Source organism: Trichoplax adhaerens, genomic scaffold (assembly GCF_000150275.1).
Source record: "Trichoplax adhaerens TRIADscaffold_1 genomic scaffold, whole genome shotgun sequence".
Classification (NCBI taxonomy): domain Eukaryota; kingdom Metazoa; phylum Placozoa; class Uniplacotomia; order Trichoplacea; family Trichoplacidae; genus Trichoplax; species Trichoplax adhaerens.
Window position 1 is genome coordinate 5,662,312 of NW_002060943.1, and position 25,290 is coordinate 5,687,601.

At 31.9% G+C, this 25,290-nt stretch overlaps 4 protein-coding genes across 4 annotated transcripts; 1 reads left to right on the forward strand and 3 right to left on the reverse strand.

Moving 5' to 3' along the window:
• Positions 1 to 16: 16 nt before the first annotated feature.
• TRIADDRAFT_51896 (uncharacterized protein) lies at positions 17 to 4,374 on the reverse strand (the record flags this gene model as incomplete). Its single annotated transcript, XM_002108662.1, has 2 exons — positions 17 to 54; positions 153 to 4,374. 2 exons carry the CDS (start codon positions 4,372 to 4,374, stop codon positions 17 to 19), a joined length of 4,260 nt encoding a protein of 1,419 aa, XP_002108698.1.
• Positions 4,375 to 7,742: 3,368 nt separating this feature from the next.
• On the forward strand, positions 7,743 to 14,014 carry TRIADDRAFT_51897 (uncharacterized protein; the record flags this gene model as incomplete). Its single annotated transcript, XM_002107875.1, has 12 exons — positions 7,743 to 7,771; positions 10,351 to 10,433; positions 10,653 to 10,694; positions 11,077 to 11,256; positions 11,396 to 11,572; positions 11,889 to 12,059; positions 12,409 to 12,585; positions 12,774 to 12,902; positions 13,055 to 13,152; positions 13,274 to 13,453; positions 13,559 to 13,640; positions 13,737 to 14,014. The coding sequence occupies 12 exons, from the start codon at positions 7,743 to 7,745 to the stop codon at positions 14,012 to 14,014; spliced, it is 1,626 nt and encodes a 541-aa protein (XP_002107911.1).
• Positions 14,015 to 17,455: 3,441 nt separating this feature from the next.
• TRIADDRAFT_51898 (uncharacterized protein) lies at positions 17,456 to 20,600 on the reverse strand (the record flags this gene model as incomplete). The annotated part of the gene is made up of 10 exons (XM_002108663.1): positions 17,456 to 17,670; positions 17,752 to 17,865; positions 17,969 to 18,050; positions 18,175 to 18,327; positions 18,534 to 18,628; positions 18,737 to 19,024; positions 19,105 to 19,314; positions 19,845 to 20,108; positions 20,180 to 20,255; positions 20,397 to 20,600. The coding sequence occupies 10 exons, from the start codon at positions 20,598 to 20,600 to the stop codon at positions 17,456 to 17,458; spliced, it is 1,701 nt and encodes a 566-aa protein (XP_002108699.1).
• Positions 20,601 to 21,059: 459 nt separating this feature from the next.
• TRIADDRAFT_51899 (uncharacterized protein) lies at positions 21,060 to 25,074 on the reverse strand (the record flags this gene model as incomplete). Its single annotated transcript, XM_002108664.1, has 5 exons — positions 21,060 to 21,172; positions 21,281 to 21,397; positions 22,077 to 22,249; positions 24,358 to 24,465; positions 25,001 to 25,074. The coding sequence occupies 5 exons, from the start codon at positions 25,072 to 25,074 to the stop codon at positions 21,060 to 21,062; spliced, it is 585 nt and encodes a 194-aa protein (XP_002108700.1).
• Between the last annotated feature and the right edge of the window lie 216 nt (positions 25,075 to 25,290).

The following is a 25,290-nucleotide window of genomic DNA, read 5'->3' on the forward strand; positions in this document are numbered from 1 at the left end:
GAGATTGCCAATAATATTAATTTTCCTTTACGATTACAAACGATTTCCAGTAAACTATAAATTAAAGTAAATTTCCTTTGGAATTATAGATCCTTCCATTACTTTAGATATGGGATCTTTAATTTGTTTAATCAGGACATCTCCCTCTTTACCTGCGTTATAGATGCAAAATAATCGGTAATTTTTGCCATACTGATGCATACTTAGCCATTCCTTTTGACTAATTTTACAAAAAAGATTTTTTTTCTTATAAGTAGTTTTAACCTCAATATACTTTGAACGATCATTTTTAATGATGTTAATATCAGCAGGAAAATTGCTTTCTTGGTCTTTATTAAACCAGATTATTTTAACTGATAGATCTTTACCTCGATGATCAACTCCTTTCATAACTATTGCTTCTCTATTGTTAGTTTTTTCTAGAGAACGAAATTTCTTTCGGTAGTAATCTTGAAAATACTTATACGCAAACTCTTCTCCCCATCGACCAGTCCATCGATTATAATTATTATTACTTTTAATTTTGTTTTTTTTAATTTCATTTTCGTAGGCAGTGTTTTCTAATCGAGATGCTTCAAAAAAATTTACAGTAGGACGATTAGATGACCAAGCAGATTTACTTGTCTCAGAGAAATTTGTTAAATTGATAGCTTGAATACACTGTTCTTTATCACTGGAATTTGCAAATAATGATGGAAAGTTTTCATCTTGCGTGTATTCTATCGCGTAGAAAGTAGCTTTGATCGCATCAGCGGGTTGACAATATTCTAAACACTTTTCGTCTTCAGATGAGCTTGACGATTTGGAGCTGTTCCTTTTACTAGCCTCACTCTGAATTGTCGTAGATTTTTTAACTTTTTTAAGCCTTTTACTTTCGGACTTGACATCGGTAATTTCATCGTCTAACGATGCTGATGTCAATACTGAGTGTAGATTAGATGGTGTAGATGAAAGATTTTGGGTCGCTTTTTCGCTAAGAATTGTATCGGCTTGATTTTCAGTATCATCACCTAGTAAACAATTCTCATCCATCATGTCCAAGGCAGCGATATTGTAATTTTGGTTTGTTAACCATCTAATGCGACTTTTATTGGAATTAGTAATCACTAAAGTATTCAAAACATAATGATTAGCTTCCGATAGTTCTAAATATGCTGCAATGGCTTGTGCGATGTCATGTAAGTTATTGTTGTCATCAAGATGATTTTCGTAAAAAAGTTGATTACTGGAAAGTGCCAGTTTATTTCTAGAAAGTATCGCTTCTACTTTGAAACTGATTTTTGAATTAGATTTAACTAACAGAGCTAAACTTTCAACTGCTAATATATCTAGCTTATTTATCTTTTTAAGCCACTCTCGAAGCAACTGACACCGTCCACGATGACTAGGATTTATTTCAGTTATAGCAACCATTTTTAGTAAATTCTTAATCTCAGTCTTTATGATTGAATTATCTTCAGATTTATCATAAACTATTTCGTAATCATTTGCCTTTAATTCTTTAACGCCAAAGTAACGGCAAATTATGAGCATATCTTCTTTTGTTAGAGCGGGGAAAGATTTTAGTAGATTTGGATGTCTTACGCTGCATAATTGTTTGTCAGGAATAAAATATAATGCATCAATAGATTGTAAGGATCCATCCGAAGCTAAAATTTTAGTATTTGACTGCCTTAATTCTTCGCACTGACTATCATTCCAAGCTGACATAATCATCATTTTATAAAAGCTTTGGAACTGATCAAAGAGTTTTTGCGGTGATCCAGCTGCGATATCTTTTAACAGTTTGATGGCATCTTGTGCGGTTAGTTTGCTACGCGCTCCTAGCCATTTCATCAATTCTTCAGATAGATTGATAGTTATATCGCCATAATTAGTTTGCATCTGTGGTAGGTAATGTTTTAATTCTTGATCCAAATGCTTAACAAGTGACGGGTTATATAGATCTTTCATAGGATACAAGTTTCCATTAGTAGCTCGAACGCATGCAGCCTTATTGAGCACAAATTGCAGGTAATGTATTGCTGAGTATTCATAGCTATTTTTATTGGATTTACTATAAATTTTAAAATGTTTTATTCCTTCAATGATTTCTTCTTGATGTTGAACTAACTGTTGAAAAAAGAATTTTGCGTAATTTTTAATCTCTAAACAAGCCATATAGGGTAAGTAGGCTATATGATAATGATAGAATTTATGAAATTGAACAAGTTTTTGCTCTGTAAGATAATTTCGATATTCTTGAAATTGGTAAATATCGTTTCTTGTGCAGTATTCATCGAGTTGAGTGAATTTTCCACAGATGAATTTAATTTCTTCTTTAACGTGCAACAACAGCAACGTGGATTTGAGTTTGCTTGTATGAATAGATGCATCTAAGTAGGATTTATAGTCGACAAATCCCACATCTTTTTGAATAATCTTTTCAAGATCGAAACGCGGGTCAAGATCGGATGGTAAATAACAATCTTTAGCTGCTTTGAGAGTACCTGATTTAGTTAGCAATGGTAATTCGTACAAATAGTACCATTTCCATTCATTCACGATTGTAAGATGGCACAATAATCGAACAATTTCTACTGATAGTTTGGGATTACGAAGAAGTTGAATTTGTTGAGATCTCAGCCACTTTCTAATTGTTTCAAGTATGCTTTCATCCGATACTTTATCAATGCCTATTTTTTTTAACCATGTCAATGCATTAGGTATTTCTAGTATTGTAGGATGAACAAGATTGAAGTTTAAAAATGACGGGTATTCTATTACTTTGTTACTTGCTGGTAGATAGATGATAGAACTATCGACTAATTTATTGTTATCCGTCAGTAGATAAGATTTATTTTTCAATGCTTGTATGCCATCATCGGAATATAAGTAACGGTGTGATAAGTAGGCGTCAATTACAAATTTCAGAAACTTTTGATAGCGTGATATCTGCAATGTGGTTTGGGCATACTTTTCTATATTTTCTGCTAGTGTAATGAAAGTAAAATGGTTACTGGTAGGTAATTTACTTTGATTTTGCACAGTGCTGCTTGTAATCATTTTACGTTTCGTTAAATCAATACTTGGAAATGCCTCAAAGAATCCTAAATCGTCCGAAATAGCTTCGCCCCATTTCAGTAATTGCCACTGATTAATATGAGAAGGTATGAAGGCGATTTTTGCTAGTTCAATATCGATAGTACTACTGTATACGTCGGTAAATTGTTGCGATATAGTCCCTTTTAATCGGCGTGTTAAAAGTAATAAAACGTGATCACAATAATATTCATTTAGAGCAAATTCATGTAATAAAGCGATATGAAACTTAGCTATGCATCGAAACATATATTCATTCCATATATTAGTTAATAATTGTGTTCGATCTGCACTAAGTAAGAAGTCGCCATTGACTAGAAACGGTAAACCGGAGTACATTTGTGTAGGTAGATAGCAAAATAGTACTGCTTTATGATGGGCTTTTAACGTTCCTTCTTCGCCGAATAGGAATGCAAATTTGAGATTAACTGATGTTGCTTGTTTAAGTTTAGTCGGACATTCTTGATCGGGTAGTCGCTGTAACTTTTGATGGATTTCGTTAGGAATTTGTTGTTCGTCGGATCGAATTAACCATTTACTCTTCAATGTATCGTTTACATATAATTCGTATTGATTAGACGTATCGAATAACTTTCTTAATTGAATAGAATCGATACGATTATGTTGACGAATTGTAATTTCTTGTATGTTACGTAAGAACAAGATAGTATTAGGTGTTTGCATCAGTATTTTAAGTGCGTTATATACCTTTTCAACATTATTCACAGATCGAGTTTCGTCGACTAGTTGAAATAGGAAAGTAACATGTGACTTATTCAGTTCAAATACTTTCGGTAATTGATTTTGCTGTGTCCAAATAGGCGTAATTTGCCAAGGATAACGTCTAAATCTATCGCTATCGTTATTACGCCATTTTGCATAATCGCGATCAAATCGGAAACAATAATTTCTAGATATAATATAGACACGATGCGATATTACAAATACAGACTTAAATCCGATTCCTTTAAAGCCAGTCTTGCTTAAATCGGTTTTCTTCCGTGTAAACTGTTGTTGTGCGTTATCACAAATAGCTTCGACATCTTGATAATCGAAATGTCTACCGGTATGAGAAAAGGCTAAGTATCGTTGATTGATTTGGAATGTAACATGTATAGGTTGATTATCGATAGCAGCATCATCAGCGTTTTGTAGTAATTCTAGAGCGAATTTCTCGGGACTGTTAAAAACAGTTTGGATATCTTTGTCTAGAGTGTTAGCTAAGGTAGTAGAATTTTTATCATTTTTACCTCGCTCGTCAAATAATCGATCAATATGTTCTTTTTCATTCATGATAACTTATCCTCCAAAGTTGATTAAGCCTTGCAGTTTACACTAGTTCGAAAAATTGCTTGAAACTGTCGTATCGAAAATATCGAGGGATGATATTTCTACTTGAGTTCAGCTTTCTGCTATCCTACAACGGTCTCAGCGGGTATTTATAATTGCGCAATCTCAAAACTTTTCTGTTAAAAATGCTGTCCTATCAATATTTTTTTTTATGCTGACGCGGACACTTTTATCATAACAATTGGAAAATGAGCATATGATTACGTGTTATTATTTAATGGATATTATTGAATGTATATTGTACAGTAATTAAATTGAAAGACGTAAACAGTTTGTAATGCTCACTACAAGCTGATGATGATCGTTGAAAACGGAATAAAATAATTAGCAACCCTAAATTATGTGAAAAGAGTAGCAAACTGAATTTCATTGAGGTCATTCAAAAGCAACGCCTATAATTATATTTTAAGCATTAGCAGTAATTAACTATTGTTGATTGAAAAAAGACATGCTTCACAGTAGAAACTGATTTAAAGTAACAATTTTCATCATCATAAAGGTAACGTGATCTGCTTTACAATCAGTAGATGACATAAGAATAAAAACTGCTTTGCCAACATTTTTTTATTTGTAAAATTGCATGCGTAGTTGCACGAACCAAATAGACAAGCAAGTTCATCACGAAAGGTAATAAAAATTTAAATAAATAAACTAAAGGAATAATTGTGGTAATTATCTGAAATATCTCTTTATAGATTAAGAAGTGAACAATATTTGTCTAGAAGATTACTGGTTACTGCTTAGTCCCTGCTGCGATATATTACAGTGTGTTACATCTTGATAGCATAATAATAACTTAACACGTACATTTAAGCCATTTAGGCTATTCGTCTACCATGTTCATGATATGGTTGTGATATGTTAATACCATACTTGCTAAATTTAGTATGTTACGAATATACAATGCTTTCTTCTTACAGTAAATTGTTACTAATCTTATTTGGTTATGGCTACGATGAATACGATAGCTTCTACATTCTACAATCTGTTCTATGCTAAAAAACTTACGTTGTATAAGTATGGAATTAATTACGATGTTTAATTACAATTTACACTTCTGCATGTTAGTGTGGATATTACAATATGCAATATTTACACTGTAAGTGCAGACGGCGCACGTATAAAAGCCGCTATATTTTCAATCAATAAATGAATTAGTGGTAATAATTATAATTTATAGAGCTTTGCGTATTCTCAGTTCTTTGCGTCAGTGACTAATCTGGAGAAACCTGAATCTTACATACGGTTGATTGTATTGGCTCAAGTAGATACACAACACCGGCAATATAAAAATATTTTCTTATTTCTTCACCAATAGAAGATATCGACACTACAAGCTATTGTATTTAACATTAGAAATAGTGAGATGGAGCTAAAAAATTCCAATTAAAACTAGACTTAACGATCGCCAAACAGCCACAAAATCTCTATAAAATAGCCATAGGGCATTGATTCGTTACCGTATAGCGAATGGTATAAGTTGAAAGGATATTTGGTTAAAGTTGAAATAAATGCATAGGTTAACAAGGTAATCAAGTTCACATTATTAAAATATTTTGTAAAAGGCTTAAATTGTTCTCAAGTCGTGAAATGAAGGGTAGAAATCTATAGTATTAATCGCTTTAGATACCTAGAGGCTTTCATTGCAAAAGTAGAGTCTGAAAAATTATTTTACCTAATATGAGTTGACGTTTATCACAATTTTATTTAATTTAATTTGAACGAGTGATTTGCTACGATTCTTAAAATGCATTGGAATAGAACAAAATGAGCAAGCCCATTTATTTATGCTTACGTCAGAAATACAGATGTAAAAAATAGAATATTAAGTTACGACATGGTTACCATCTACAATCTGTCATATAAAAATAGAATTTATCGTTTGCTGGATCTTGCAATATCTTTGGTGCGTAACGCCTAGCTATTCTATGTAATAGAAATGATACTAGCAGACCTTTATCTGCTATTATATTATCTAAAAGAAAATTAGTAATATTTAAATTAACCCATTAGAAAGTTTACTGCACTTATTTTCTATCTTCGTGATAATTCCTGTACTAGTATTGCGTCAAATCGATGGTTAAACTAGAAAGTCTTGTTATCGTTATGACCTTTTACTCTCTAATCTATTATTGGAAACAAAGTAAAATATGCTTGAATTATGCTGTAGTAAGCAGATATTCCAAAATTTAGTAAATATGTGAGAAATGTATACTACTAATGACATACAGACACAGAAATTGATTACTCAAGGCAATATTAAATGTTTCTTGGTCTCCTGTTTATAAATCTATCCATCTACTTCCGCCTCTGTACCCAGATGTCTTGGACATGTATTGTATACGAATTTAAGATGTTTTACGAGTTCAATAATGGCATCTGTTAATAGTAACATATTGTAACTTATACGTATATACCTACAAAAATACATACATTTCAATGACGCACCCTTAGTTCTAACACAATATTGATTTCTTTCTTATCGATATTATAAACAATTTCTTAATAAATGACATTTTAAATTCAGCATTGTGTCAAATTTTTGAGATATGGAAGATTTAAGTTGAGATAGGTTCCGTTAATATTGAAGGAATCTTGATATTTGCCATAAGATAACTTAGGCGTTAAATTTCAATTCATATTTTAATTTTTGCGTTATTATCTAAAACTCAACATGTCTAATATGCTACCAGCTTGTACTTACTGAATATATCATCAAATTTAGTGACATAAGGTGAACAATGATTAACAAACCGAACCCGAGAGAGTATACTGAGAATAGTGTAAACATATAATTTCTAGGCATCGGATCTAAATTAGTAATTGAGGGGTAGGTTATAAATAGAGTCATCTGCCACCATAGATTGTTCTCCCAAATCATTTAAGTTAAAATTGAATTGTGGTGATAACGATTTCTAATTTAAGTAGCAATCCTAAGGATTGATTAAGCTATGTAGGCTATAACGATATTTTACGTGAGTAATCTAAATTCATGCTGCATTATATTGCAAATCCAGTATTAAAAATATTTTCATTAGCGGACATGAAATATTATTTACTTCAAGTATATAATCTAGCAATGTATCGGACAAAATATTCAGAAACTGATATCAAAATATTATGCTTAGTAAAATTATTTGTAAGCGTATTCAATCAGTTTATATTTATTTCAGATACGGCATTAAGTATACAAAATTGTTAAGCCAGTCAAGATTGAAAAGTATAGTATGGAAACTGCAACAGTTTGCTATCACAGCTAGAAGTAATCGTAGTACTGCCACATATCAGTAGGAAATGAGGATACGGAAGAGATGGAAAGCTACCATACTAAATATGGGCGGTACGTAGGATTAAGCCAATATTAGGTATGCAGCCTATTTGTGAATCATTATTGCCTCAATCGAAGATTTAAGCAGGATAAGCCCATATGCTAGCCTATGAATTTTAATAAATTGCATCGACAGATAAATTCGCTATTAATAATTTTATTCTGCAATAGTATGTTCCAATGGCATTTGCTGAGGCATTTGGAATGTCAAACTAAGAAGAATATAATATAAGATAATTACATATTCTACGTTAATCATAGATTTATGGTAGTATTTTAACTTAAGATTTGGCCCTCTAATCAGTTGTTTTATCGATTTAGAATACATGTTGGCTTATTCTGCTAATATTACGACATTTACTATTTAGTATTTAAAGAAAGTAAATTGATATGCTTATCTGCGTACTATCTATTCTACTCTCGACCCAAGTGTATTATTGAGCTAAAATATGGTTCCTGTGGCCCTATAAATAAATAAATATGGGTCTTGTTCAAATATAGAAATGTATGAAATGGAAGGAAAACACTTTAACTAGTGATAGTTATGTCGATATTTCACCAATTAAGAACTTGATGTTGCGTATTCATAATATTGATAATTTTAATTGTCAAACGGAAAATAAACATTGCTAAATAGTTATAACGATTCCTAATAACCACCATAAAGGCTATTACTTGGTAGATAGATTAACAAAAACACAAATATCGATTGAACATTCAATAAAATATCTACGAAATAACTAAGCTTTATCATAATTCATTAGTGATATCTGAACTGCACGCCTTCCAATCACTACGAATAATAAATTAATATATTTTAAATGGTTTTTATTAAATGTTGCGATGATTAATCGAAATATCTGCTGGATTGGCTTTATGCTAACTTTTCTCTGGACAATAAACGCTATCGATATATCATCAGCTAAAAATTCATTTCAGCATGGTAAAATTCAAGTACTGTCTTGTCCTACTGGGTGCCAATGCCAATCTGGATTGCTACGGATAAAATGCTCATATTTATCACTACACCCAGGATTTCACCACCACATAGGAATATTTAAGAGCATGTAAGTTACGTTGATAATTTCTGGCAATGCTCATGAACCATTTACCGAATTAATGACAAGCAATAAATGTTTCAGTTAGCTTCTGTAGGTTTCATTCAAACCGGTTCTATAATAAACTGGAAAGTGAGCTTAGCTCCAATCCTCTCGCATTTGATAAAATATAGTGAAATAATTAGCAATGAAGGAACTTCACATTAATTTTTTGAATAATGATGTGGAAATGGTGCATTTATGCTTTATTTATACTTTATTTTATATTTTATATTATTTATGCTAAAATAAAGGTATTTGCTAGTGATCATTTTCAGATAACCGCCAGTAGATATCATAACGATTAAGTTATTCATAATGTAAATTTGTTACTGCAACATGCAAGATTCAAGATTTATAGATTTGAAGAATATAGCAATTAAAGAAATTTGACATTACTTGATAAATAAATGGTTTTATGACAAGAAATTACTAATTTTGCAGCTTGGGCTTATTATCCTGGGATTTTAGTAGCCCATGATTTGGATTATATTGCTGGGGTACCTTACATGCAAGAAAATTACCATCATTAGACATTCATGGAAAATAAAACATCTTATTAAAATACTAGCGGATTAAATATTAGATTGATTAATGTCGTTAAGTTCAATTCTAAAATATTTCTATCTATATTTTAATTTTACTTATAGAATAGTACCATAAATATAGCTTATCACGTACAGTTTCTATATCCGTAAAGATTTCTTAAATTCGGCAAGTATCTTGCCGAAAATTAGCGTTATTTAAAAACGAGGTAACTCAAATGAGTCTAACATACGAGGATAGTAACAATGTCTAGAGTATTGTAGGAAAGCTAGACTACGCTGAGGCCCGAGTTAATAAGATATTAGATTAGCGGTGTTAGTGGCTGTCTATCAGGTGTAATAGGCCTAGCGGATTATTCGTGGATAATACTAAGGATGCTAGTCGTGCGGTTAACGAATAAGTGGGACTGCATGGCGCCTTGATAGATGGTACCGGCACGTCTGAGTAGATGACGTATGATTGGCCCGAAATGAGGCATGACAATCATACGTAGCTTGGCGTCTTGTACTTGCAAGGCCCACATCATAGTATTAGTAGAGTGACTTCGTAATTGCGTTAGAAATTCTAAATAAGATTGTCGTTTAATCGGCATTACTATAACTACAATGTAACGCACTTTAGTTTTATTATGCTATATGATATTTTATTCACATTTCGTAGCCAAATTAATGTTAGATAATATAGAAATCGATGCTCAAAACTATTTCTGGACGATATTCAATCTTGATTAAGGATAAAAGTATACGTATTTTTAATGTTTGTAGAGATAGCATATCAAATCGATTATATTATTGAGTAATTAAAATTGAAATTAAAGTAGAAACATTTTTATCAAATTTGATAACAAATTGTGACTGAAATGTAAAATATACTTTTTACCGCCATATAGGCTATTATGAGACATAATATGATATAAAAATACTAATATAACTATCTCTTACTGAATAGACATATTCCAGATGTAAGGGAGTGCAATTGTGAAGTCTATAGCAGACTTGCAAAATTAAACTTCTATGGGATATCGCTGCAAGGTAGCTGCAGACTGATGTCAACATCAAAGGAACTGCATTTGCAGGAATTTTTAAATTCCCATCGTACAAAATGTTCAAAATTAAGTAAGATTATATTAAAATATGATCTAAGCAAATAAAGATGTTACATAATTAGATTACTTCTTCTATCGCATTTTGAGTTACTTAGCGCTTGGAAAATAATTTTGCTTGATGATATTTGTTGCTTCGTTTTGTTAGGAAAACGAAATTCATATCGAATTCGGATAGCGAAAAGTGGGAGTAAGCATGAAATCAAAGTTATATTATTAATATTACATTTAATAGTAATGAGTCTATATTTATGCTTCTTGCGTTCATAACGGCAAACGATACTGAAGGCTTTATATTTGTATCTACAACTGAAGGAATACAAAAATAATGCTATTAGAGTTGAGCTACGTCAAAACTTAATGCGCTTTAGTTATTATATAAATTGCAAAAGCTCTAGAATTAACATGTAGTCGTTCTTGAGAATTCAGTTATACACTGTACATACAAGTATTTTACGCTGTAAAGGGTTTTCTATCTTGTACCTATAATTGTAATATAGCATTATTATGAATTATCAAGAATGCTGGGATTAGTATTCTATTTAATTTAAAAGTGCAACCGTTCGTTGTAGATACGAGTAAATTACGCCTTATGAATGGTGGCATAAGCTGTGGAAGACTTGAAGTTATGTATAATAACAAGTGGGCGACCGTTTGCAATCCGGGTGAGGCAGCTAGTAAACGTTGGAGTATTCGAAATGCTGATGTTGCTTGTCGACAGCTAAATTTTCGAGGGAGGGCCTTTGTTTATGGTGCGCGTATTTCGATATTGCGTTTGAATCTCATCTACTTACATTATTAAAGCTAAATTGATAACTTCCCGTTTAATATCAAATAATTACAATTGGAGCCATTTAATTAAATTGCTGTGACTTTTTAATTCTTTTCAAGATGGATCGGCATTTGGACAGAGCAAAGAACCGATATGGCCTCGAGATCTACAATGTTCTGGTAATGAAACCGATTTATTGCAATGCCAGTATAGCAAGCTACAATCGTCCTGTAGCCAGCAAAACAGTGTCGGCATTTGTTGTGGATATAACGAGAATCGAGGGTCACTAGCACCAGGTTCGATGACATCTAAAATTTTTACTCTGTTTCATCAAAATATTATGAAATTTTCGTAGTTAGAAATTAATCTTTTATATTTAATAACTATCATTAGAATCATAGATAATCTTTATTATGACTGTAACAAATTGTGTGAGTTTGCAAGTCTGTAAATTACTCTTATGTTAATATAATACCAGATGTGAAATATTTAATTTTTAGATAATAGAAATTACTGTAATTTTTAAATTAGTTTTTAGAATGACCATTGTGAGTATACAAAAATATATAGCTCACTGATAGAAGAGGAAATCTTCTCCATATTTTATATTAGTTCCAATGTACCAGAGCATCCGAATTACTGGTGGTAAGTCAGCCGTTAGTGGTCAGCCTCAGTTTTTATATCAAGGAAGATGGCATTCTGTTTGTCCGCTTGGTTGGACAGAAAATGACGCCGATGTCTTTTGTAGGGAATTAGGTTTTGTCGGAGCTAAATCTATAGAAGGTCAGAAATTTACAAGTAATAATTTAATTTAAATTTCTTACTAATTCACTGGTGGATGAGAATACTCATTACACAACCTATAAAATTAAATGTTCAATTAGTCATCTTCAGTTTTAATAGCCATTAATTCCGTAACTAACCCTATAAGAAGCTTTATGTAGTTGAATTTATATAATTAAATTCATGTACCAGTATCTATTGAATTTGATTATAATAAAACCGATGAAAATTTATTTGCCAATGTATTGATAATAATAAGCTTTAAATTCTGCTTGCTATAATCTGTAGAATATATAGTGAAGATTGAAACTTGTTTCAGATTTCTTTCTTCGAATTTTAATTTTTCTAGCCAAAATTGATAAAGTAATTTCAAGGGCGATACTTTATTACAAGCTAAACTGTATCGGCAGTGAAGATTCCATTATGAATTGTCGATCCGATCTTGCTCAAAATCATAATCTTGCAAATAACTGCTATCATCCCAACAATCCCTCTGTAGCAATGGTTACGTGTCAAAAATCGGCAGGTATGGTTGTTATCAAGGACATAAGAGTATATGTCCGTACCTAGTCTAAATTAAATATTAAGTAAAGCATGAAACTGATATTCTGGATTTCAATTATGAGTAGAGTTTAAAAAGGGCTGTGTTTTAGATAACTGTGCTTTATTCTAGTGAAGATAAACATATGTTTTTTAAATACCATGATATATTAGGAAATCCTTTATATTGTGATTTCTTAAATGGTTTATGCGACTGGAATCAAGTACAACAACACCATTCCATGAACTGGATTTGGAAAAATAAATGGAGAAAATTTCAAACCATGGATGATCTAAAATCGGGTATATATTTATATTTGGATATTTATTAATAGTAAAAATTCATTCCTTTTATTTTATACGGTGGAATAAATGACCAGTGTACCTGTAAATATTGAAATTAAGTTTCGATTTACTTTCTCAAGAGCTAAAAAAGGGCAACTTTACTTGAATAGGTCCTTACGTATTTGTCCAATTAGATCATGGTTATATAGGTGATAAGGCAGTTTTACAGAGCCCTCTCCTTGCAAAGTATCAATCGACTAAAGCAACGGTATGCAAAGAGGACTAAAATTATTGATCAAGGCTTATATAAATTAGTAAAGCTACTTTCAAGGGCGCATTGTTATGCACTTAAATATGTCTTGTACTATAACCTTTTATCTTTCATCTAGATATTAATATCGTATTATATGGATGTCAGACCAGCTAAGCCTGCACTGACATTATTATCTACTAAAGTCTATTACCCAGTCGAAAATCAGCACGATACACTATGGTATTCTTATCCTAGGACTACGAAGCGTTGGCTTTATAGCTCCATTATGTTTACGCCTCGATTCCAAAAATTTTATGTAAGTTTCTGTTTTACTAGATTACTATAACTTGTACAGCATATCTATTTTTGGACTGAAGTTAGGCAATATAAATGACTTGAATTAATAAATTCGATCATGTAGGTATCAATACAAGTAGCCAAAGGTCCGGAATTATCTGGATTCATAGGTTTAAGCAGAATTGAAATAGTTGGATGCGATATTTGTGAGTAACTTATACCTAAATGTGACCGATTATTTGCTGTACTGCTCATTCATAGCAGCATGTTAATCATATTTCTATCTTCTGACACTGCAACAGATCGTAATCGCACTCTTCTGAACCAAAATCGTAAGACTGTAAATTATGCTATACCAATTTTTTGCACCGCTGTTGTGATTATGGTATTACTTTTGGCAGCACTGACCCATGTGATAAAGAAAAAAAGCTATCAAAGACGATTAACATTAGATTTGCCTAGACCTATTCGTAAAGGGAATGGAGGCGCATCTTGTAAACGAATTTCTGCAATAGCTTCACCAATTAAAAATCTGCATAATCGCAACTTCAATACTTCTGGCGAAACATCTAAAATATAATAATTTATAAATAATCTCAATTAATGTATTATAAACTTCAGTTTGCAGGTCTGCAGCCTTGTCTTTATTGTTAAGTAGTTAAATTTCTGTGGCAAATATTCTACCCTCACTGAATTATACAAATTCGCCAAATATGCTATTTAATAATATTACTAATTCTTGACTGACATAGTCTTATACTGTAAAAATACAACCATTAAATTATGAATATCTAACCCATAGAAAGTGTGTTGTGAATCATTAGCAGCAATAACGGTTATAGGCTAGTAGGGCTACATGTAGAGAGTTCTTGATGGTCTATGAAGAAGTAAACCCGCTGTTAGAGGTATTGCAACTATTATTGCGGACACGGAGACCACACGAGATATGAACTGCTCGGTAGTTCTTTTAACAATGTTGCTGGTTCTTGACTAGCATAATCGTCTTCTAAGATTTAAGACAGCTCTAGTAGATATTCTATAATGCTATACGCCAAATGATATTTTATGATCCTGTTACAACTTCCAAATTTTGTAATAAGTACTAGATCTGCACTCAGCAAGGAGACCCAGTAATTAAGTTGAAGAACTAACTTTACTGTTAAAATTATGAGTTTATATACTTTCTTTATTGTGACCTTTGATCTACTGGCGTAGATCACAAGATCATTACTAACAGAAAGGTTTCCCTAGTTTAGACATTACAAATAGAATATCATACCGAGTATGGCAACATGAGAATACATATATATATAACCTTAATATAGTACCATAACTACATCTATATACGCATGACGTGACAACATCGTGATATTTAACCATATATAGAAAGAAGGTAACATACTAATTATGTAACTATCACAGAACGTGACAGATCCATAAAATACTCAAGGCATAACTTAAATCTCTTTAAAAATACTAACAAGTCTAGTCTAATATAATTATTTGTATCTGACAATCTGCGGTTTTTAGAAATGCTTTCTATGATCTACAAGATAGTTAAGCTATAATGTAATCATTCTTTAGCATGTATGATCCTTGACTGGCGCCACATTTTTCAAGAAATCGAAGATAGCTTTCATAAGTTCTTTCATTATATGAATGTAATATATTTAATGCACCGGTATTCTGCAATCTATTGGCAATTTTATGCCTATTTGCAAATATTTTAAGATAGCTCTGAAAATATTTTGTGATATTCTGGTTTCTATTGCGTTTTCACTAGAATTATAACTTAAAAATCTGGAAGTAAAATAAAGCATGGTCTGAGCTTTTAATTAAATAACATTGAAATTTTGAAGCTAACGATGAGGTATTTCATAAAGGATTCAGCTCAATTTAGACTATATTCTGTAATATATTTAGTTATTGCCGTACGTTTACTGATTTATGAGCTACTGTATGTAAAGTATGACCTGAATTTTTAAGCCGCATTGTAATAAAAGTGTCATACAATAAATGTTTTAGTCAAATGATATTTTCTAAACCGCTTCTATTACAAGGTTTTAGTAATAGTAGAGCTATAATTAATCACTACAAGAATCTAGTCTATAATCTAAAGTATTCTGAGCTCAAAGCGAAGTGAAATCTCTTTTGTCTCTTTGAGCTCATCTCTGCAGTTCTGAAATGCTTTTCGCTAAATCCATTTACGACAACTTAACTAATCTACAATCAGACCTGAGTCATCAAACAGAACATTTTTTCTCAAGTAGAACATCATTATCTTCTACAATCTGAATGATTCTGCTTAAGACATCACTACTCTTCTATTAATGTCCATCACCTTTCGGTGTTGGATATCTTCACAATTACTATGTTTCTAGTCACATGAATCTGGTATTATAATTAGTCAGCCGGCTAATATCAGTCATCAAGAATTTCTAATATAGTAGTTATCAATCATCTAATATTAGCTTCACGATAACATCTACTCTTAGTAACCTAACTATATCAAATATAGCTGTTAACACAAACAAATAAAGCTATCCTTATAATCAAATATGGAATGCATCACTATTGACATAAGTTTTGAGGGCTATTAGCTAACATAATTATTCATAATGTGTTCAAGACAGGTAACTATAAATCTATCCTGCTTGAATTTCTTATCGAAATATAAATTAAATTTCTGGCTAGCAAAAGCATTGCATCGGTGTATGTCACCTATAGAATAATCGATTACTATTGTTGAAGTATGATACATTTTCTTATTTATTACGTACTAGAGTTTGTGAAATTTTATGATATTTAACTTTTCAATTCAGAATTATGTCAGGCATTTCTATAATTTAAAAATTTAATAGGCAAAATTGGAACTAAAATAACTCTATAAAAGCTAATTACAGTACTTAAATGCTAAACGTATTATATTTCGGTTATAAAAGTTTGGAGTTATCCGGCACTAAAGAAAGTAATTTAATTATTTATTGTCAATATGTTATGATATCTAGGATGTAACTTCAATAGAAACATTCGTTACATTAAACTTAATTCCGAACATTTAAAATACTACAAGGATCAACTTAAACAATTGTAAAATAGCAAGAAAACGATACTTTTAGATATATTCTATACTGAACCGTGAAAAAGTGAGCTGCAATTATATCTATAAATTATATATTAATTATAGATTTTAATATTTACAAAAATCCTTATTACAGATGCATGATATAGCCAACCCTTAGTATCTGCCTACATATCATAACGGAATGATATCTCGACATTTATAATGTCTGCAATGCAAAATAAGAAAACAGCGGCCGTTCATACCTTAAAGATATCAGTAAACAATAAAGTGTTGTCACACAATAGATAAATGAATTAGTTTTTAAAGTCAGACAAGCTCAAAAAAACGAAACGTCTCAATAACAACAAACTTGTCGCCTAAGCTTGAAGTAATGCGCTGGAGGTATTAATGAATGAATAAATATAAGCGTAAAGCCATAACATATTAATCAACAGCATATTAATTTTATTATTGTCGATCGCTGGATGTCAGACTGCTTCGCTAAAGGAACTATCAAAATGAATACGTATGCTATAATACCAGCTAGATTTTTTATCAGAGGCGTCATTTTACTATTTAACTAATGTTCATAACACAAAAATTCATATCCCTAAACCCCCAATATTGCGATATTAGAAACGCAAAGATATAAACGCAAGATACGTATATCATATTATATATTTTAAAAGTATTGCTTATTAGGCATTGTTAATCTTTAGAAATACATTCAAAGGATAAATGAATTATTAAGTTGACGTAAACAAATTAAGTATCGTGAAATCTTAAATTATTTAGGATATTATCGACAATTTTAGAAGACCAGAAGAAAGTTACAAGCGGTGATTAAGCTGCAAGTAATACTTTAATGTTTGATCTGAAAATTTTAGCAGTAGTTGGTTTCTAAAATGTCTCTTCCATTATGATTGGATGTAATTGACGTTCGAAAACACTTTAATTTCAAACTTCCGCGGTCAAACTTTCCCTAGATCTTACAGTATTAGGAGATATTATAGACCTATCTGCTGTTCCATTTCTGGGACATGAACGAACTTGTTCTCGTTCCATATTATCATTGATTCTATTTGTAGTCAATTCGTCGGGAATGATATCATGTTCAGTGGGACTTTCGTCTTCAGGTGGTACAATCTGATCGTAGGTAGGCGGGTTCTCGTCTGTAATTATCATAGAAATAGTGCCAACTTAGAAATGGTGGCATAACTCACAAAGAAGATTCTATTTGATTCAGCCGTTACCTGCTATTGTTCGTAACGGTTTCTTCTTACAAATTTGACAGATCATCAACAGGATGCAACCTAGTATCAAAGCAGTTGCAACAGTTGCACGTATACACTTACGTACAAAGGGCTCTTTTCAAAAGACGAATATATGATTACATCACAGTTTTAAATTTGATCATTTTTTCTGTACTAAGACCTACACTGTGTCTAAATGAATTTTACTTTTCCTCACCTGGTGTAATACCAACAATAGAAATGTCATCTAATCCTACGATCACACTTTCAGAAGACGTTTTCATAACAACGAAGCTAATCTAAATTGTGAATATTGTTGCATTATGCATAGAAAATTAGCCAAAATTACTAAAGTAATTAATTTTGTATGAATACTTCGCTTTAAAATTTAAGATAAATTAAACATTTTGTGATTTATCATACCGTAAATGTTTTTACTGAGGGCAGTACTTCCGTATATACGGAAATCCATGCACCGTTGGTATCATGACTCATTTTCTTAATTATTTTGTTGTTTTCATCAACCTTGAGGGTAAGAACACTTCCGCTACTTGATAGGTAATATTTAAATCTTATCTACGAAATCATGGGAGAAACTAAATTACTTACTCAAATATATATTCAACAGTTATACATAAGCTACTTATAATTCTTGAAGGACTCTAATTACTTCCAAATATCATAGTTCTTTAACCACGTTACTACAGTTTTCATTATTGCACGTATTTCCGTAATAATATTTATGCTGCTAATAGTACTACCCAATAGTCAATATTAGTTACCGTAACGATCGAACTTTGGAAACTTTGTTGAGGGCTACGAAGGATAGCTTTGTCAAGGTAAAAGCCATTCCTTGTCGATACAACTATACTTGGGTCTATAAATCAAACGCAATGACTTTTAATGTAATTTGTAGGATAAAAATTGCAGGTAAATTTCAAAGAGAATTAACACACCAAAATCGATGAAAGAAATCTTAACATACCACTTTTTTTAAAGTTTGTACCAGGAAAAATATAGTTGCTTTGCCAAGTCCAATCCATCCTCAGATTTCTTTGCGGCTGAGACCAGCCGCAAAAGCCCTTATCAAATTTGCAAGAAGTGGTATTCCCACTTGATTGTTCACATGCAACAACAGCCACAGATTGCGGGTTATTACAAATGTAGCTACCATTAGTATTACGCAAGCTTGGGCAATGTTCTATTGATGATTCTAAACCAGTGCAGTTGTATGACGCTACTTGATAGCTACTTTGAGGATTGAGTGGAGAACCTAGATTATTTATAAAGTAATAATCTCAATTGAGATAAAAAATAAAAAAAATTAGAAAGCCTATGCTCTATACGCTTTACCAGGATAGTGACGAGATGATACATAATATCCCATTTGGCGACAAAGAACGTTTGCTGTATTATTACTAAGATTTTCCGCACACATATAACCCCAAACTCCATGTGCTTTAATTTCTACGACACCGGACAAGTAATTGGATAACTGAACCGACTCTGTTATTTGCATTTGAGTTCCTAGAGATTTCGTAGTAGTACGTAAAGGATAGGAAGCTAAAGGAAAACATAATTAAAACGATTAAAATGCATTTAAAGAAATAAAACTTTAAACGATAACATTATTTAGCAAACATTTATTTTAAGATAAACATAAGACTTTCTATTTAATTGGGGCCAAATATTTAAAATAAGTGTGCTTTAGCTCTAGTAGATGATGTAGGATTGTTTGTTTTTTAGTTCTTTCATTTAAATAATCCAGGAACTTAGGAATACCTAACTAGAACAGCTTCAAAAATTCTACAGTAAAGAATGTAGATACTACCGATCATTCTAAAGGATGTGCAGTACATAAAATCCTAGCACATTAACCAATAATTAATTGTAGTGGCCAATATATAGGAAGGCTTACAAATTAAAATAATGACTACATTGCCCTATTTATATTAGTAGACCCAGCCGATTATACCAATTTCATGGCACAGCATTTTTACAAATTCAATATAATTTTATAATAATTAAGAACTTCATTCCTAAGAAAACGTTATAAATTGCTGGCAATCAGCAGCATTTGTATGTGTACATACTCGTTGTAGATCCTCCATAGCAAGAAGGAATATTGCAATACTCCGATACTTTCTGTGAATTAGTTGTATAACACCACGGCCTAGAGCTTTTTCCACCAGGATTTCGACAGTAATTATACGATAAGTCATCATCTGGATATTTTGAAGGTGAATAGCTATGATTATGTGGGGAATTCGACTTCCATTGCTGACAATTGTAGCCGCTAATCGTTTTCGTAATGCTACCTCTATAGTAAACTCCATTACCAGTATAACAATTTACTTCTATTATGATAATAAAAAATTTTCGTTAAAGGAATTTGAGGTTTCAAAATTCGATAAATTTCCGAACTTACCGTACGGCGCAATTAAGATATAGTCAACTTCAATTTGCCCACCATGTCCTCTTCCCAAAACACCATCAAGAATAATCTATTGACCAAAACAATTATCACTAGTGAGCATGAGAGTTTCTACATTTATTGACTAATGCATAAGTTAGCTTAACTTGCTTTAAGTATTTATGCTTAATACACTTAGGGCTCCTACAAAATTTAGTAATAAAAATCATACTCGAGTTCTGCGTTGTCGCGGCGTAAAATGGAAATCAGCTTTACGCCAACTACTTGCACTTGATTTCGTAGTTGTTAACCAAACATCTTTATATTGATTAGTGTACAGGCCTGAGAATATAGCTAATTCATCAACGCCACTTCCGTAAAGCTTAAAATACATTAAAACCTGAATAAATTCCATAAAAAAGATGACACGAATCATGTTAGAGGTTCCAAATAATCTACTCTACAAAGAAATCGATAATGAACTGACACATACGTATACGCGTACGTTTATCATGTGATCATTAAAATATATGATGGTGAAAACATAACAGTAGTGACTCTACCACATACGTGTATAGCGTAATACGTAAAGAAATTGCTTTTATAAGATTCGAAAGCCGTATAAATTTTAAGATTAGCATTATCGTATTTTAAAGATATAATGCTATCTAATGTAGTTGGATCGTTATACTTTCGACAAAGCCTCATAATTTATATAATAATAAATTAAATCCATTTAAACGATTTCTAATATGTTACTGAAGCATCCAAAGCTGTATCACTAAATTCTTAGTTCAGCATGAGTGATAATTCTAAAATTTTAATATAAATTTTATTAAGCTAGCAATTCTACAGTTGAGAATTTGAGAAAGTGTGTAAAATATGAGAGATTAGCCTAAAAACTAACTCGAAATTCTTGGACATTATTCGGCAATTCTACGACAGGAGAAAGCAGTTGAGCGAAATGATTGCTAAGAGATTGAGAACTAGCAAGGTAAGCGTAATGGCCTAAATAGAAATTAGAATAAAAATAAATACGATGCAAGATATTAAAAGATTACTACAGTATAAAATTATTTTTAAGTTGCGACATAGAATTATAATAAAATATAGGACCTGTAGTTCCATCGTGTTTTGTCCCAGATACCCTAGCCCAGTCAAGATCGTCGCTACTCTTTTCTTGACTGAATTTACAAAAATTTGAGCGGAAATCGCAAGCAGCAGCGATGGTACCTAAATAGTAATAAATGATTAAGAATAACTTAATAGAGTTCATAGTTAAGAATACACTCGTATATCGAATGTGGCTATCACGCGGTTTCTATTTCCAGAAAAAGAAGATGTTTACTGTACGAAGAGTAATTAGGTTAGATGTTTAAATTTGAGTAGCTATCAATATAGCATTACATAGGCTATCAGAAATAGGCATAACACTTTATATCTACTGTCACTAAAACCGCATACCAGCTAATTATTTATGTGGAAGACAAGACAATTACTGCAGTTCAAGGTTTTCTTTCCATTGTGTCGCAAGCATGTGCGATCGTATCTTTTACTGGCACAATATATTAATCAATTTCAATTGTACATGATATGCATATTAAAGCCAAACCTGCTCTTTTGGATCGATGCAATCTCAGGTAATCTTCTATTAGTAGAACGAGACATTAGAATAAAATATTAATAATTTTTATAGGAAGGAAGCTGAAAGCTACAACGAAATGTTATAACCGAAATCTTCTTTCAAAGTAATTTATATTTGTACAAAATCATCAAAAGCTGAAAGAGCCAAACGATGCACTGTAAAATCTAATTTGTTTTACTATCCTAATGCAATAAACAAGTAACGTCAATTTTACATGGGAGATATTGTGTGAAAGAAATTATTAATCATGTCATATTGCTTGCCAACCTGAATCAATCTTTCTACAACGCAGATCAGACTTTCTCAATAACTGCAAGTTTAATAGTTGATTTTCCGATAATCTACATCTTCCAATTAATGAGTGAGACGGCTGATTTTTCCACTCGACTATCCGTTGTAATTTGCAATCGTGGCAATCCAACGTGGTATCTTTTAATATTCTATGTCAGTTAGAAATGATTTATTCTTAGCCAAGAATATTTAAAACATTAAAAGATAAATATTACGATAACTATCAGCTTAGCAAATCACTGAATTTGAATCTCGGAGTTATCTGAATATAAATCCAAACTACTGATAGCATCATGTGATTTATGGTATACATTAATAGTAAATTGAAATATCTGTCTTGAAAATTTTGATGTGTTCGGTATGCATGACATGCATTAAGTAATGACTTTTTTTCATTGCTCAGCGAAAGCTCGTCTTCAATTCAAGTTACCTTTATCATGGTATTACGTTAGGGATCAGACAAGTATGTTACTGTCAATAAGCAACCATAATAAAGAATTTGAATTTAAGATTTGTTTACGATGATGACAGCATTTACATAATGTGCTTATAATGCTAGTAATTATGAAAAGAAATGGGTATATCTAATAATCTTATGTTATTGTTGTTTGAGTCTTTGTATAGTATTTTGTAAGTAATTTTACGTTGCTAACTTTTGATAACAAATAGTGTCACTGAGCCAACCTTTTCAAGTATACGGAAAAGGAAAATGAGACTAGAGCCAGTTTGTGAAATGCATTAATTTCTAGTTTCATTTCATCGGACTCTACTTTATTGTACATTTTATTTCACCAAGGACTATTCTAAAACCTGAGTATTTTAGACCATGCTCAATCATTCTAAACTAAGATTATTATTAACAAACAAACTAGCGACTACAAATGAGATAGAATGGCCTACTGGAAATTATAGAATAATCGGTAATAATGTTAAATTAGCACCATGAAAACCTTTTACTTTATCTGTAAGCTATAGATACTGAAGGCAATCATTTTTCTTAAAACATATCAAAACCGTTACTCATTGAGATTTTTGTTCACGCAGACATCGTTGTGAGGAAAATTGTACGCTAGTATATAGGATCATTAATAATAATATTGCATAAACAAACCGAGAACCTGATCAAAATAGTGGTAGCAACGTGTGATATAGAGATCTAAGAGTGCGAAAATCAAGTGGAAGGTTAAAAGAGGTTTTTCGTTTTTGTGTAGTCAGCAGTAAAACAAAAAGTAAATGAATGAAACGGAAGGCGATTTGAATACATCGAATTCGAGCAGTCTTTCATGTGATATTGGAGAACAATTTAAAACTCGACAATATTTCAATCAGGTATGTTTTACTGGCACTAATACCGGTATACTGTACCGAGTATAGTACTGCATGAAGAAGCGCAATTCTTCTTGATGGCTTTCGCAGTAACCGCGTTTGCAAAGAAATAAAATCATTCGAGTGCAGGATACACCAAAGCACGTTATATTCTGCAAAATTGCATTACAATGCTTGCACTATGACAGGAGTTTCAGGATAGCCAGCTCATAACCAATTACTTCTATGTGGACTATACATTAATAAACTGCTACAGATAACTTAGCACCAAGTCGTAAGTGCCAACCGGCAGAAAGAATGGCAGATACATACTGTAATAACCTGTACAAGATCTAAGATCTAGTAGAGTAATACACCTGTGGAAATTGAAGGGTACTTATTTGACTATCTAGGATAAAAGCAGATTTGACATCATGAACGCATTTTACTAGATGTAAGATGCTGCCTTGATAAGATTTTGAAAGAATAAATAACGCGTTACGCTTGTAAGAGCAAGACATTTTTACTCGATGACAATCTAATAACACAGTTCATGTCAACTATTCCGGTATACTGTACATAAAGTCGATGTTATTGTACTATCATTCATGATTTGTTGTCCATTTTCACATACTGTACACATTAACTGATTGGAATTAAATCAGAAAACAAGATTGATGATGCCAAAAAGTCATCAAATGATTGAATTAGCTGTAAAGTTGTAGCAGTCTTAGTTTCACTTGTTTAAAAACATGATTTGTTCATTGTTATGATGATATTACGTGTACAGTATTAAGATATAGTACGGTTGAAGAAAGGAAATGTGCCGTTATCGCTGATAAGACAGTATAGCTAGCGCGTAAAAGTTATCAATAGACGAAATAGAACTATATAATGAAATTCAAACATAAGCAGGAAGACTACTGAAGAGAGAAGAGTGAACATCACTTACATTTGATTAAACCCAGTCCATTCATTCTTCTTCCGTAATGCAGCATCCAAGGTATCACACAGTAAAACTTGATTACCATGATTTTGGCATCGTTGATGTTGTGAATTTCTATCCAATGCATCATTCGTAATACTAAACTTGTTACAATATTTGCCAGTTAGATTGGCAAGTAGAACTGCTAGAATAACAACAAAGTGGCGTATCATCTTTCTCATTTTATGCAAATATGCAAATCATCGTTGACCAACGTAGTTTTAAAGTTTACACGAAGCAATAGTAATACTGTACACAATTGAAAAGGAGGGCGAAAGTCTTATCGAAAGTACTTGATAAATCAACTATTACTGGATCATAAGTACTGTATATGTGGATCACTTATTACACAAGATAGCTATTTAACGCTAGGGATTAGTAATGACTATGATGCTTTCTATATTGCAAGATAATACAGCCAAGTGTTGCACAGATTTCCTTGAATTTGATAACCGGCCGAGCGGATTTGATGAGAAAGCTTGATTTGCAACGCAAGGTATGTTAAAGTCAATTTAGCTAACGCTGGGCTATCAGTTTGTACTCATTTGACCGGAAATTTGGACTTCACCAGCACCGACGGAAGTACAGTCTAGGTTGTACCGTACCGTACCGTACCGTATCAGGACAACTAAAAGAGAAACCATGGAGGGACGGACGGTCAACCTTTTCATCATAATTGATCATTTTGAATATAGCAACTAGCAAGTACTATCCAAATTTTGGATGGTCATTTCGCTATATCGAATAGGTACTGTGTACACTGTATATATAGTACACACTCTTTACACGACGTTTGAATGAAACAAGACCGTTGAACCATGGACTTCTCCATAAAAAATCCATTTTTATAAATGGATTTTCCATGGAGAAGTCCCTGATTTAACTTGCTATGGTGGTGGT